This window comes from Haemaphysalis longicornis, unplaced genomic scaffold (genome assembly GCF_048455015.1).
Source record: "Haemaphysalis longicornis isolate Haplotype H1 unplaced genomic scaffold, Haemaphysalis longicornis Haplotype H1 scaffold_10, whole genome shotgun sequence".
Lineage (NCBI taxonomy): Eukaryota > Metazoa > Arthropoda > Arachnida > Ixodida > Ixodidae > Haemaphysalis > Haemaphysalis longicornis.
This window is the reverse complement of record NW_027526204.1, coordinates 75,910,524-75,925,810: the sequence shown is the minus strand read 5'-3', so window position 1 is coordinate 75,925,810 and position 15,287 is coordinate 75,910,524. Positions and strand designations below refer to the sequence as shown.

Sequence of the window (15,287 nt, the reverse complement as noted above, 5' to 3'; positions counted from 1 at the left end):
TGCGTCGGGTGCTTTCCGCACTAGCCCCGTCCAAAGTCTTTAATTAAGTTGAATGTACCAAGTCGTGCCTTGAGAAGTAACAAACGTACATGGACCTTCTTTATGCTTTTAAAATCTCGTCATAGTACAACCATCCTTTTAGTTCAGTCTTTGATACAGCCATTTCCAAGCATCTTTTAAACCGCTTATTCATCTCTTTCCCTTCTCATCCAGAGCCAGAGTGGATTCATCAAAACTCTCTGTCTCCTTCTTAGATGCCATAAAAACGTCTGTCACTAATTTTATATCCGCATGGCATTTTCCTCCTATATCGTGTACACTTATCTTTTATGCATATCGACAAAAACCGATAGCCAAGAAGTGCGATCCTGCAACGCTTCTTCTCTCTGCAGCACAAATACAAGTTAGCAGAATTTTGTACTGACGCCTCAAAAACTGACACCATGGTGTCAAGCACTGCGCATGGACCCAGCTGGAATGTTAGTAAAACCATCAATGTAATCACTAGTACCTTCACAGCATAGGCTTATGGTATACTTCTTGTATATATTCACATTCTCCGAACTAAAATTCCAACATCCATAATCTATACTGATTCAGTAAGTGTAGTGCGGCCGTTGCCATCACAGAAATTTTCTGTAAAGTATGTAGTCAATCTTCGCATTAACACCATTAGGTATTTATATGTGTTAGATTTAGAAGTGAGTGTTTGTGCTGGGTGCCAGACCACTGTGGAGTTGCGGGGAACGAGACCCCCGAATAAATGGCCATTGCTTTTGCCCATTGTACTACAACAGTTGACTTAAGAACACTACCCTACACCGACATGAAGCCCCACATTAGAGTACACACTTCTCAAAGCCTGGCAAACATACTGGATTGAACAGACAACAAGTACGCGTAATAAAACCGCGCTTGGGACGTTACACTACTGACTCACGTAAGAGATACACAGAAGTAGCTTTTGCTAGGCTACAGATAGGGCCCACATACACACACTCGTATCTGCTCACGGGGTCTTTAAAACCTCTGTGTAGCGGGTGCGGAGGGGCCCAATGCGCAGTTCACATACTCATTCAATGACACAACACGACACAAACACTTCCCACAGCTATACAGACTAGACATCCCCCTACACTCAGCGTTTTTCCTCTGTTTCGACCCCATGTTTTCTGACAAGCGCGTCTTTAAATATGTAGCAGAAGTAACAATTTTAAACCTTTCTTCATACCACGCATAATCACAGCCTGGCCTTGCATACCAGCCATCCTCAATGTCTTTTACTGATTTTATTTGTAGTATTATTGAGAGATTTTAGTGTTTACATACATAACCACGGCTTTTGCGCTCTTTGCCCCAGCTGACTTTGCGCCATTAACATCCAACCATCATCATCAAACAACTATGAAGTAGCGCAAGGTCAGAGATTCGCTGCCCAGTAGCCGTTTAGAAAACAATATTTCCTTGAGCTTGGTAGCTACTGTGGCACGGGGAAAGAATTTGAACGAAAACGAGTGCAAGAAAACGGGGTGTATGGTGTCAAAACTATTTCATTGAAAAAGGCAGGTGTAGAACTTCATGTTCCATTCCTGATATAATAGTTCGTGTAAACAGCCGCAGAACCTCTCACATGACTAATCGAGTTAAGCGCACAGTCTAATAGATCTGTAGAAACGCCGCATTAGAGGAAACACCTCGTTTTTGGCCTGCATAAATATTAACCAGGCTGTGGTTACAGCTGCTTACCTTTGCATGTGCCATCGACCATCTGTAGCCCAGAATTACCAATGCAGTCCCCTTCGGGCTCTTGGGCAGGCGACCATTTAGAGCAACAGTTTCCTGTCTAGCAGTGAATTTATTATGAGATAATCAAATTTTAATTTCTGCACGCAGGGAAACACTCTAGATACTTAGAAATGTTTACGGAATTTTTTGCCTAGAAAATTCAACTATAAAAATTGATCAGGGCAGCCGACTTTATTGCATAAGCATAAGAGGTATATGTACGCTAGAAGTTAGAGCCCAAAATAATGACGCCGTTAGAAGCCTCGATGCGTAGGACGACGACGATGGTTGAACACGAAGCTTTTTCGTGACCCGCCGTGGTGGCTGCGTGGCTAAGGCGTTGTGCTGCAGAGCCCATAGTAGCGGTTTCTTTTCCCGGTCGCGGCCGCCGCTTTTCCGATGGAGGCGACAAGCGAAAACGCCCGTGTGTTGGAGATTTTGGCGCACGGTAAATATCCACAGGTGGTCAAAATTAATCCGGAGTTTTCGTCTACGCCGCGCCTCATCGCCTGTGTAGCGTCGGTGCGTTAAACCCCACTGTCAACCAGTATAAGCTTTCTCGTAATGGATGTTTTTTTTAGTCCCCTAAGTTTTCCAAACCGCTTCGATCAGGTCAAAATTGAGTAATTGGATAGACGCCGGCTTTATAACACGAAGAACCCAGGATCAATTCCGCCCTCCGGTAGTGTTTTTTTCTTTCACTTCAGCGTTTTCGCGTTGCAGACACCAGCAGGGAGAACACTGAAGCTTCGCTTTAAAAGAACACCGGAACACTTTATATAAATGCTTTCACTCTTTACAGCGCGTCTGGAAGTACTGCGAAAGCTACAGTTATCGCCAAAACGGAGCAGCGCTGCGTGTTTTGCTCGTCACAGCTGCTCTGCTTTTGTGGCTTTTGTATTAAAGTGGCTATCGAATGCGTTCATCGCAGCAACTGAAGGAAACCTGGCCATTAGCGGCTACACAACTATTATGAAGTAATTAAAGCAGTCGAAGAATGCCAAGACGGGAATAGAGAGAAAATTAATTTATGCAAGTTTCAAAGATGTCTCATGGCCACAGGCTTGTAATTTTTGGCTAAGCTGCTTCGCTACCCCCTAAAACTAATTGCCAGATCTTCTGATTTACTACGTTTAGGACTTAGGATTTAGGAGTTACGTTCAGGATTTAGGATTATGAAAAGATTTGACAAAAGTGTTTAGGACCCTTTTATTATAATTAAAGTACGTACCAAAAACCAAAGTTTCCCTGTCAGGCAACGATTCCAGAAACAACAGCGCTCATTTGAAATGCCACGGCGCAAACCATATTTACATTTGTTGTTGTAAACCAAAAAGATGCTCACAGAATGATGTCCAATGGACATATATAACATTTAAAGTCACTTTCGGCCACAAAACGGTAGCCAAAGACAAGAGTGTCTTAGGTATGTCACGAAATATATTTTGATAAGATAGATGTTGACAAGGATGTTTTTATAACGTGGGCTTTGGTTTTGCTGCCATTGAAAAACTTATTAGGTGGACGATAACATATCTAACTCACTCGTATCAAAAGCTTACAAGGCTGTTTCGAAGCAGTACAAATGTAAAAAAAAAAAAAAGCTGGCTGCTCACTTTCCTGCGAATGCCGCCGAAAGACGATAGTTTTCTGTTGCCTACGCCGCGTAAATTGCTCTGTTGTCTCCGCTACTTTTCTTTTGTCTTGTTCTCCTCCCTTTCGATGCCCCCACAATAAACAGGTTGAGGCTTTCCAAAGTAACTTCAACTTTCCTCTCTTTAGACTGGTCGTGCCGCCTACTGGAAGTTTTTCTTATTGTGAAAATGTAACTTCGGTGGGCTGACCCCCGTATTAAGAAATCAATCACCTTATGCCTTAATGAGGACTTTTGTAAATGTCTGAAAAGGACCAGAACAAGAAAAGGCCGTTGCGTGATTAAAAAACTTTACTTAAGGCCTCCTTACTAAAGGTGCCCATTTTAGAGCACTCTAGGCCTCTGCGAACGAGGTTAGCGCTTGACGCGCTAGTCCGCGTACGCCGTGTGGGCGGTAGTTTGCTCTTGCACCAATGGAGTGGCGGCAGCTTCGAAGCGCTCGGTTGAGCCATCTACGTCCTTGGCCGTTTCACATAGAGAACGTTAGGCCTAACCTGGTGGCCCCTATTTGAATGCCGCTTGCACTACGGCCCCACATGGCCATCAAATGCCCAAATTTCCATCAAAGTAGCATTCCTTTTATCGCATAGGTAACTTGGTTTGCCCGATTGGTTGCATTCTGGTAAGCAGCGATAAACTGTAGCCGGCGTCATTCTGCGTGGAGCCACGCTGCCCGCATCGCCCGCCGGCCAGTCCGGTGTGCGGGTGTGGTGTCGGTCCGGGCATCAGGCGTGTGCGCGGATTGTTTTTGCTCCCGGAAATCTCTTCATTCTTTCCCTGTTAGGTCCGGATCCCATGAGTTACCCCCAGTAATGTTCAGTTGTCATTCTTTCCTGCTTTACAATTTTATCGCCAACGGATGGCGAAAAATGGCACCTCCGCTAATGTTCCGTGGAAGTCTGCAATATTCGTCGGCACAAGGCGCACGTAAAGTGGGTGCGGAGCTATCTTAAGTAGCCCTTATTTTTAGGACCAAAAACCTCGTGAAAACTCTCGCTTTCAGCGTAAGTTCAGTTCCTGGAACCCGTTAAGGTGCCGAAAACTTGCGGGAGGCAAAAGTACACTAAAGTTAGGTTTGTGAACATGTAGATAAGAAGGCACCACACTATCATGCAGAAAAAGAATACTCTAAAATTTGGCCAAGCAAAAATACATCAAAATTAGGGCTAACCGCCGTTCGTTTCCTAACGCTTCACGGTGCTTTATTGTTTTATATGTGCCACATCTGCTAACCATTATAATTTTTTAAGTTAAATGCAAGACCTGCAGCCCGCATTGACCACATTTACGACCAGCAACAGTAATATATAAAGACAATAAACACCAGTGAACATATTAAATATTTTTGATGGGCGCTTCGAAATTTCAGACTTCAAGCTTCCATATCAATGGGTATCTCTAAAATCAGCTTTCCGACGTCAGGTGAAACTCATAAAACCATCTTTGCAGCAATATTTTTATTTCAATTCCCCAAGGGGTTGTTCACCCAAGGGTAATTTTTAGGACACACGGAGCAGGTCCTCATGTAACGCTCTCCTCCTGGTGGCGTGTTCTTGTACGAGCAAGTTTTCGGCCTGGGGCAGGTAGTCCGTCCACGGACGTTCCGTCGCGAACAAGTGCGTTTAGCGTAGGCACTCAGCGGCTTCGGGTCCTCCATGAAACGGAGGACGTCAGATGCGGTCACCAAGTAGACGTCATCCTTCTCCAGTAGCCAGTCGACGAACTTCAGGTAGCCCGCTCTGCGCTCAGGGTGTCGCAGGAACGCCTCGTGAAGAAAGACCGGGAAGGGGGCCCGGTTGGTGTAGTAGAATTCTTCGAAGTTGGACCTGCGCACAGCAAGGAAACGAAGCAGGTGTCAGGTTGGGCTCACTGCAACGGGAGTTGAAGAAAGATTTAGCCGACTATTCCGCAAACGTAAACGTAGGGAGGATTATGAAATTTGCAGAGGTCGTGTGGTTCGGCGTCAGTCACGCAGCTTCTGTTGCGGGTAAAAGAAAGGCGCAATTCGGCGTGGCTACGAGCGTTCTAGTTTATTCTAAAGTTCCTAGTTTTCTTTCCTATCTCTATAGGTTCTATTTCGTCTTCTACTTGTAATAATAGGTTAGAGGGAGAATAGCGGCTTAGGGGTACTGTAATACTGATCGCGTGCCCGGCCGCTAGATACACGTGCTGCTCCATTTTCCGCAGAATAACAGGGTGTGACTCATTACGATTTCTGAAGTTTTCGAATATGTTGACGTTCTGAATGCTGCTCGCACTATATTTAGGTCCCACATCTTCTTCTATTTGCTACATGTCAGCGGCTGCGTTGCATCCTTCGAAGTTACTTGCGTGCTTTGCAGTGAGTCACTATGTTAAGTTACGATAAGTTACCTTAAATTATCGTCATAGGCTTGGGAAATTTTTTAACGTGCGGAAGCTTAGGGCAGTGGATGATAATGATCGTAATGATGATTTTGTGGTTTTAGAAAGCTAAGCTTGTTTTTTTTCTATGTTTAAAATGGAGACTTGTTTGTCACACAGGTAGGCCCTAACTTTTCCAAAAGAATCGGAGATCCAATGCAACATACTCTATGCAGCAGGACTTTTTTCACTTCAAATATTCTACTCAATGTAAACATTTCTCTGTGTACATAACTCTGCATACGTGTTTTGAAGCGTAAAGGCTGGCACTAGTTATCAGCGACTGTGTTACTGCGTTTGCACCTCTTCGCTTTCGTTTCTCCGTCTTTCGGTGCGAATTACGTCATAAAGAGAACTGGTTACAACCGCCACACCTTCTGTAGAATCACAGTTCTGCATTGGAAGCCTGCACCTGTTGAAGTCACGAGCCGTCATGTTCACTTTCACGCGGGATGCACTTGCTTAACTCTTCCTCCCCAGCTAGCAACTTATGGAGGTGGAACGCATTGGGGCCCTACTCCGGATTCCCGCCTTGAATTTCTACACGAACTAAAATTTGTTTAGGAGGAGCTGTCTGTGCCTCGCTGAGGGCGTTCGATTTCGCGCCAAAACGCATTACAAGAAAGCCAACTTTGCACAATTTGTTTCACACAACCATGATATTGATAAGAGAAGGCACATCAACCGCCTCAAGAAAAAATGGCTCCTACGGTCGGAATCAAACCTGGGTCCATCGCATTACGAAGCCGACGTCTATCCGATGGCGGCAACTCGACACAGTTGAAGCAGTTTGGCTTTTCGGCATCAACATTACTACGGTTTGCATGCGAGTAAGCTTCGCGTTCTAACCTACCTTCTCGTTAACAAGGGGCTTCCACTTACTGGTTTATTAACGCTTCACAGGGACAGCCATTTTCTGTACCTGGCAACAACTACAACAACCACAGACGCGAAGGTTTTTTACATAACAGCCCACTTCAGATATGTCGTATAAAACACCAAGGCCATTAATGGTTTTGTCAGGGTAAAGCTATCGTACTCATTACGTGGCACTCAAATAGCTCTGGCAAGCTCTCTCACGCCCAATACCATCGCTGTTTCGAAAAAATTATGGGAAGAAAATTATTTACTTTTCTTTACAGGAACAGAAAAACTCTAGAGATAGCACCATCACAGTAAAATTTAGAAGATGAAAAGAAAATGAATTGGTCTCCAACCCACTCTGCTAAAGTGGATTTCCAGCAAACTTGTAAACCAGTACAAATGGAGATGTACTAGGCTATGATATCTTTATCGTCGTTGATTGATTGGTTGAATAATTGATTTGTTGATTTAATTATTGATTTGTTGATTGATTGATTGATTATTTGGTTGATTGATTGATTGATTGATTGATTGAATGACTGACTGACTGATTGATTGATTGATTGATTGATTGATTGATTGATTGATTGATTGATTGATTGATTGATTGATTGATTGATTGATTGATTGATTGTGGGGCTTATTGCGCCAAAACTCTGGTTTTGAGGCGCGCCGTTTTGGAGTGCTCCGGAATAATGTTTACCATCTGGGGAACTTTAACGTGTGCCAAATGTTTCTAGTCGTCTCGGAGGGCTTGCTCCTTACGCTGGGGTAGTGTAACTAGGTAAGGGTACAGAGCGTCGGCTCTCTCTTCTAGTGTTTCGTTCAGCCGCAATGATCAATAATCAGTTCACATTACGTGAGATTTGTTTACACTGACATGGTTAATGGCCGCCGCCATTTTGCTGTTTATGCGTTTTTGTCAGCCAACTCTGTTATGCTGAGATTGTCCTCCATTCTCTCAATCAAAGATAACGCGTGTAACAGCATTTCAGCAGCAGAACTGTGTCCAAAGATGCGGCAAATCTTGGATCCTTCCTAGCCGGACGCATGCGATCGGGGAAGTTGGCAAGAACTGCTCTATTAAGTGGCGCTAGTCCTGCCTAGCCTTCAAAGATAATCTTCAAACATTATTTTTACTAGTAACACATGGTGGGGCGGTCCCATTGTTCCCAGGCGCCTTATCATTCATAATACGGTTTTGATGCTTTTGTTGTGGTTTCCTTAACGAATTCTCAGCTCCATAGAGGGCGATCGAGAGTTTTGAGTTCTGTATAGATGGCGACGGAGAAAGGTTATTTAAGAAAGTCAAGGACACGATTGAATGTAGAATATTTCAGTATCGCACTATCCCCGATCAGGCTATTACAAAAGGCTCAACAAACTGCTAGTCACGTCTCAAGATTAAAGATACTTATGCAGAAACCGAAACGATGGCTTGAAATTCAGAGTTTACCACCTATAGGCTACATCATAAAGTGCCTAAACAATTTATATAATTACCTTTCCTGGACTAGTCAGTTAGAATGATTCAAGTGGCTAGAAAAAGTTCGCGAATATAATTAGTGATATTGTGGGCAGCTTTTGGCAAGATATTTCAAAAACTTAGCCTTTTTATATCCCTACAATTAAAAAGCGATAAACAACCAATATAATACCCAAAATAACTCAGATCTGCGTAACCAGTCGAGGGAAGAATGATCGTTCAAATCACGCTTAGCCACTGTTGACAAGCGTGTTCGAATTCAAGATACATATCTCACAAACCAGGTGGATTTGGGTGACGCATTGAGTGCAGAAAACTGACAACAGGAGAATGGCTACGTAGACAAGGAACTGAAAGTACATGACGGCTGATAATATATGTATGGAAGACATAAGAACGTTCTGTGAAAATGAGTGACCTCAGACAGCGCAAACAGTAGCAGTGAAAGTGTGCGAATTCTGAGGGGGCTCCGTTCAGCAGTGCACATAAACAACCTGACTGTGATGATGTTGATGATGATGGTTGTGATCACGGCACTGGCTACACTGGCGATTGTAATGACTGTGATGCTGGTGATGGTGTTCTATATACCCATATATTTTCAGGCAGTCCTGCAATTATGCCAAAGTTGTTAGTATCAGAGAAGGGCGTAAGCAGCTACTATGGCAGGGGTTGTATTCGATATTACAGGGTGTTTCTTAATCTATTGATAAGTTTGACAATTTTAAAAGCACTACCAGGTTTTTTGCATATCCGGATGGGGGCACCTTACTTTGAGTAGGCCAGATTTAAGCCTGCGCAATTTGAGTTATTGGCGCCTAAAGGGACTCTGCAACACTTCTGATAAACGCTTTCTCTCTTTGCTTCGCGCATGGAAGAACAACGGAAGCTATAGTTTTCGCCAGCATGGTGCCGCACTGCGTGATTTGTTCATGCCATCAGATACACCTTTCGTTTTCGCTTTGCAGTTGTAGCTGTATTTCTTAATTCTCTCTAGGCTGCCTTATTGCTGCAACTGGAGGAAATCCGGATCTACGTTCTTGTGTGTTGGTTGACTACGTTCTGCCAGCTTAAAGGTTTTCGAAAATTGTTGGAAAAATGTTGTAGTGTCCCTTCGACTACAGTGATTGTAAAAATACCACACTATCCCTGAAAGCCAGAAAGATCACACCCCGTTCCTCGGATGGAAGATTATTCCTGGCCCAGCACGCCTGCATTTTGTTTCTCCCCTTCCGCGAACCGCACTAATTCGCTTATCTGCTGAAAACACCACCCTTCGTTATCGGTACGAAGTTCTCTGCAGTACGGTCAATTCCTATTTCTGCCAGTGGTTACAGCAAACTGACGCAGTGCGTCCGACGCTCTTGTTACTCCGAGTATAATGACCGCACGCGCAAATTTTGTATCCGGGTACATCCTTAGAGAATGGCTCTACTGCTGTGTTGCCGAGGCCTTATCCCAAACTTATGCAAAGGCACCATTGCAAAGACTTTCTACTGCAGCCTGTAATTTGCCACGCCATGATTGATGCGTACTTGAGGTATTCGAAGGTGCCGTTGGCGGTGACTGGCTGCGGCAGGCAGGCGTCAGCCATAGCGCAAGGCAAGGCTCCCTCCATACGCTTCGGGAAGAACACGTTCATGGGCAACACCCAGAGTCCCGGATAGGTGCCTTGTGGGCAGGGCCACACGTTGCAGCTTCGTCGGAAGCCAAAGTCCATGGTGTACGGATAGATTGGGCGCTCCCCTCGGAGGCGTTGGTGGACAAGCGTGCTGTCGTACCTGCAGGCCGGAACATAAAAATCGTGATGAGCTAGTGCATGCACAAGTTTTAAATGCGAAAACATGTCCATGCGAGTCCTACGAAGATATCCATCTTCCGTACGTAACACTTTGTTTGTCACACTGTCGCATAAGAAACTGAGAGTAATTAAAGTCCTCCGCGACTTCACCCTTTGACACATGACCTTGTGTAGGGCCCCTAAAGTAATGTATTCCCATTATCGCTTTTTTTGTATAATAATGAAACAAACTTTAAAAGGGCTCAGTGCATGTCGGTGTATGGCGATACGCTTTGGAGGTATTAATAAAATGTGGTTTGGATCTTCTACGTTGACAACATACTTCAAATATGTGCCCTAGAAAACCGCTTCCACAGCAAAAAATGTGAATTGTATCGGAACCAGCTGAAGGGGATTTGTGCGATGCGCTTTAAATGATACATGAATTCCTCTAAAGGTGCGTGTAATGAAAGCGACTAGGGCATGCGCACTTCAGCATCAAAAAGCGTTCGCGGTGTCGGGTAGAACGTCTGCAGCAAAACAGGCTATGTAGCAGTGAAGCCAGTTTTAAACAAGCTTGGTGGATATAAGAGTGGATGCAAAACTTATTCTACAATTGTCACCTGGTTTTCAGAAACTTCCCAGCGAATACAGTACTTCTCCATGGACTACGAGTTCATGCAGAGCAGCACAGTCGGTGCCAAGTCTAACGAGAATTGTTCAAGCTTCCGAGCACCTAATTTAGTGTGCATGCCTCAGCACGTCATGCGGAAGGCTTCTCAGCTGTGTAGGTGAGGTTTACAGAGCTATGTGAACTTTTGAGCTTAGTGCCCATATCGTTCTTATTGTTTTGGCACTCACTTCCGCCGTGTAAGAGTGGATAGAGAACTGCGACATAACATTTATTCATCTCCTTGGTTCCGGCACCAAACAAGGCGGGCTACTATCTGATGTGATTAATTTGTTTTTTTTAGATGAAAGCCGTTATTATTCGTTTCAAGCACAAGCGTCCTGATGTTAAAAACCAGGGGGTCCATAAACCTTTAATTTGTCCAGCTGCGGAGCATGAGCCTGGCATCATGCGCAGAAAAGGGCGCCTGCCGGGAAGCGTGAGCCCCGGAGCGGGCACCAGGAACGGAAAAAAAGCATTGGGGAGAATGCTTGAAAAACGCTCTCAGAAAGGACGACGCAGTGTGCACCGTAAAACCGCAATGTCTAAGTAGCGGACATGCTTTGGATGATGCTGTCCAGACGGCTGGTGAAGTTGGGATGATTGCGGTCGCAAAGTTAAGCATAAATTACACAACGTATCAACAGGTGAATCTAGGCTAAGGAGAGAATGCGGAACGAGCTTTGGGGGTTCTATGCAGGGGGTTTGTCAGGTAGTCATGTGCACAGCCACAAAGTTCAACAGACATTTCATCATCCCATCAATGCAAGATGCCTCTAAAATTTTGCCTACACAATCTTAGAGATGTTTTAAACGATACCCGAGTTTTGCGTCCCCTTTATTTTGAGTAATAACTCCGGGAGACTCCAGAGCTCGATACAGCAGCGACGTCATGTGGTTCAGCCACGCTCGATGGTTCTGGCAATGATATGCCCTTGCATATTCTGCTACGTTGGTTGCAATGTTACCCTGCATTGTCAGTCAATAAAAAAAGTATTTTATGGCACTGTTCCTAAATCATTTGATAATACAAGATACATCCGACCGTTAACGTTTACTTCAGATATGAATCCCGAACCAGGTTTCGAGGCGTTTTAGCAATTGCGCTATTTCTGCATGGTAATTTGAAACATATCGTTTGTTGTCATGAAAAAAACTCAGGGTCACGGATTTAGATTTCGTATAGGCACTGACGCGCACAATGATACTTTGCGTGACGGACACGAATAAGTGCAGCTTACAGTGTTGGAAAAAAACCCACTCAAGCAAGCAAGGCGTGTGCAAAGCAGTTTTCCCCATTTCCGGGGTCCAGTCTGGATCATAAGCTCCGCTCTTGAAGTTTGTGCGTGCACATGTTTCTTTGCAAACTGAGGTTTTAAATTATGCGGATTTCTTCGTATTTATCTCTGTGTTGAGTATTTAACACACCTATTTGAGTGGGCGCTTTGCTGACTCCAGGCATCAAGTGAGGTTGGCTCGCCCTCTGAAAAATATTCTCCCGCCGCCCGCGCAACAAAGCTTCAGAGTTCACTCTTTCAGGGTTGTTTTCTTTGTCCAGGGAAAGGTCCATTACCATAAGTGCTGACGTAAGCACTTATTTTGATCTTCGGTCTCCTGAAGCACTTCGTAACCACAAAGAAAGACTGGGAACATGCACTAGTACTGCAAGAACACCGTGTGCTTTAATGGGACATTCTGCTGATGCGGTATATACCCGTCTCTACAGGTTAGGTTTTGCATATCGAACCCACCGGAAGTGCTTGTGCAGCATCCTGAATCCCTGGTCTCCGCCTGTGAACAGGAATGGTCCCCTGAATCCGGTGACGTCAGAGGCTGGCACATTGGCGAATGCTGGGAGCATGGCTCGCTGGTCCAGTACCTCCCGCTCCCACTGAGTAGTGTTGATCGTCTGCCAGTAAGACGAGTCTGTCCGGTGGCTGTGAAAGGCGAACAGAAGAAGTTCTTACTGATCTCTTGTTCATTCCGAGACATGTTTCGATAGCTTGGCAAGGGTGTAACATTTAAGCCTGATCTTCTGAATATTTTGAAACTCTGTGAGTCCAAGTGACCATAAATTACGAAGACACTCTCGATTCACATCATTACAGCAGTCAACAGCTAGGGCCTCAGCTTTATAGCCTCACTAATGTTGCTAATATGTCCCAGTTCATACCAGTATAACTGTCACTGCCTGACCATAAAGCAATTTTGTAGAGTCTGGCAAGAGGTCCTGTCAACTTCTCTCCTGTAATCATGCGGAGAGTTAAGAGATTCTACCTGGTAGGTTTGTGTACTGAGGCTTTGATTGTGTAATTGGAGGACAAAGTGATTACAGTGGCAACTGAATCCACATTTGATTGCCCTTGTAAATGTTACAGTGCTTGGGTAGTTAACGTGATCGAGTTCGCAAGTTAAAATTATTGTGATTTGTTTTTAGTCAGCTGTACCGGTTTCACGGAATAAAATCATGTTATAAGCCTATGACAATTGTTGTAATTATGGAGGGACTTCACTTAATGGTTATGCGGAGACACTTTTCTGCCGCGGTGAGAAAGGGCAAGCCCAACTGGAAGTTTTTTTGCCCCTGCCGACTTTCGGTTGCCATTACAAGGTTGCCACGGAGGGGAAGTATTCTAATCTAGTGAAATTACGGCAAGTTTGTGATACCTTCGTGTAAACCCAGAAAGACAACAAAACGACACTGCGTGGGCTCCGTGCCTTTTACGATACTGTTACAACTTAAGTGTTTGGTTACGGTATTGTGAGGGAGATGCGGAACCTACGTAGGGGCGGCCAAAAAAAATAGTAGGCGTGCTTTCCGAAACACTTTCACAGCCGCAGTGCAGCGTGCTGTAAAAAGAAGCAAACTTAGAGCAACTTTCAATGAGTGCAGGAGAAGGGGAGGTAATGCTTTGTTGGTGGCGCAACAACGTCTTTATGTGGCCGCACTAGCACGTACATTTAGTTTGCTCGGATTTCCGTTTAGCTGAGCGCAGCACCATGAATACTTTTCCCGTTGCCGAGGCCAATTTCTGAACAGGCTTGACAGCGCCGACCTATTTCTTCCGTCTGATATTGCGCAATGGCTGGTCACAAAAGTTATGCGGCAACTACCACTTTTCGAGAGAGTACAACACTAAGATTTGCCCAACATCTACTCACTGGCACGATACCAGCTTTGTCGCTTTTCTTTCATTTGTGCCACTATGATAGTTGACAGCAAAGCAGGTGGCGGAGCGTGAGGGCGCAAGATTCGACAAATACTTTTAGCTCTCCCACTAAATAATAATGTACCCCCCCCCCTGTAGCCGCGATGATGTTTGAACACGAAGCTTTTTTTACGATGTATTCCTTGGTTGGCCAATACAACACTGCGAGCATGTTGGAACGTAGATGTATTCCCCACAGTTCTAGAATAACCGGAGAAGCAACCATCGGATACACTCTGTAGGCCTAACTATTGGATTAGGGGTCGACAGTTTCATCAGTTGTACAAAAATCGGTTTTCTTCCTCTTTACATTAGAACATAGCGTTAAACCTATATACGTCGTTCCGTAGCCCTCTTGTGTGACCTACTCCCCCTTCTGCACATCATCGTTTAGACGAGGGGGCCGAACGGAGGTGAACCCTAGCAGGAAAGCGTCCTAATTTTTCTACACTTTATCCACGAACATCTTCATAGTCAGGAAACATTGGCTTTCCTGCAGTGAGCTTTCGCGTACTGGCATCATTACTGGGAGGCTGAAAGCGTCGCTTTAAAAAGCGGACAAAATGCTGAATAGTTGCCATTTCATAAGCATAGTGGTGACGCACGCGGGGACATCGGTCTGCCGTAGGCGAGCAGTGTAAAAGAATAACAACAACGCCGTTACAGAAAAGCACCCCGCTAATAATACGCCGCACGTCAAAAATGACAAAATACGAAATTACAACCGCTGCTAACATTCGAGCTCCCATCCAAGCAATAGAAACAACTTCGGGGAAGAAATGCGATAGCCACAACGGTTTGTTGGCGACTGAAAAGCGTAAGGTTGGTACGCACTTACCTATGTTTAGGTGTCCCGGGTTAAGTTGGGCGACTGTACCGTTAAAACTCAGGACACCTTTAAAAATTTTCTTTCATGCGAACGCCTCTGTGCCCAACCTCAGTTATTTGGGCAAGAACGTTATGTATTCACCTCCCTGGTTTAGAAGTTCTATAAATCAAGAAAACTGAAAAACATTGTAACACACAATCTCCGTCTCCAGGGAAAAATAGTGGCTGGATACCAACCGGCAACCCTACGTTGACTGGCAGAATGGCAACGACTTCCAAACAAACTCTACCTCAATGAATAAACTCTCGTGCAATGAATAAATGCACGAAATGTTATCCCAAAGACCCGCATATCGAACCTGGGAACGTCAGGATAATGTTCTAGCAAGCCTCATTTTACATCGACGATATAATTCGGCAACTTCAAAACGTTTTCTGCGCCAAAAGCAAATGTCAGGATTAAACAAGGGCTAAGAAGTAGAAGCCTTACTTTAAAGCGACATGCGTAATAGATAATTTGATATGATTCGGTACCTTCATGAAAGGTGGAAAATATAAAAATCCTGCATCATGTACCACCTGGTATGGAAATGCCAACAATCCCTATC

The 15,287-nt window shown here is 44.6% G+C and overlaps 1 protein-coding gene across 5 annotated transcripts in view; it reads right to left on the bottom strand.

Annotated features, from left to right (window-relative positions):
• LOC144158800 (chitin deacetylase 7-like) overlaps nt 1-15,287 on the bottom strand; it is an 84,491-nt gene that overhangs the window by 44,479 nt on the left and 24,725 nt on the right. For 4 of the 5 annotated variants that reach the window (XM_077689946.1, XM_077689944.1, XM_077689945.1 and 1 more), the window contains 3 exons: nt 12,394-12,579; nt 9,728-9,973; nt 4,882-5,265 (listed from right to left, as the gene is read on the bottom strand). The exons of the other annotated variant lie outside the window; for it this stretch is intronic. In XM_077689946.1, coding sequence (XP_077546072.1) covers nt 4,902-5,265; nt 9,728-9,973; nt 12,394-12,579 — 796 coding nt within the window. In that variant the 3' untranslated portion in view covers nt 4,882-4,901. Of the gene's footprint in view, nt 1-4,881; nt 5,266-9,727; nt 9,974-12,393; nt 12,580-15,287 lie in introns of those variants that run through there. 5 annotated transcript variants of the gene reach the window in all.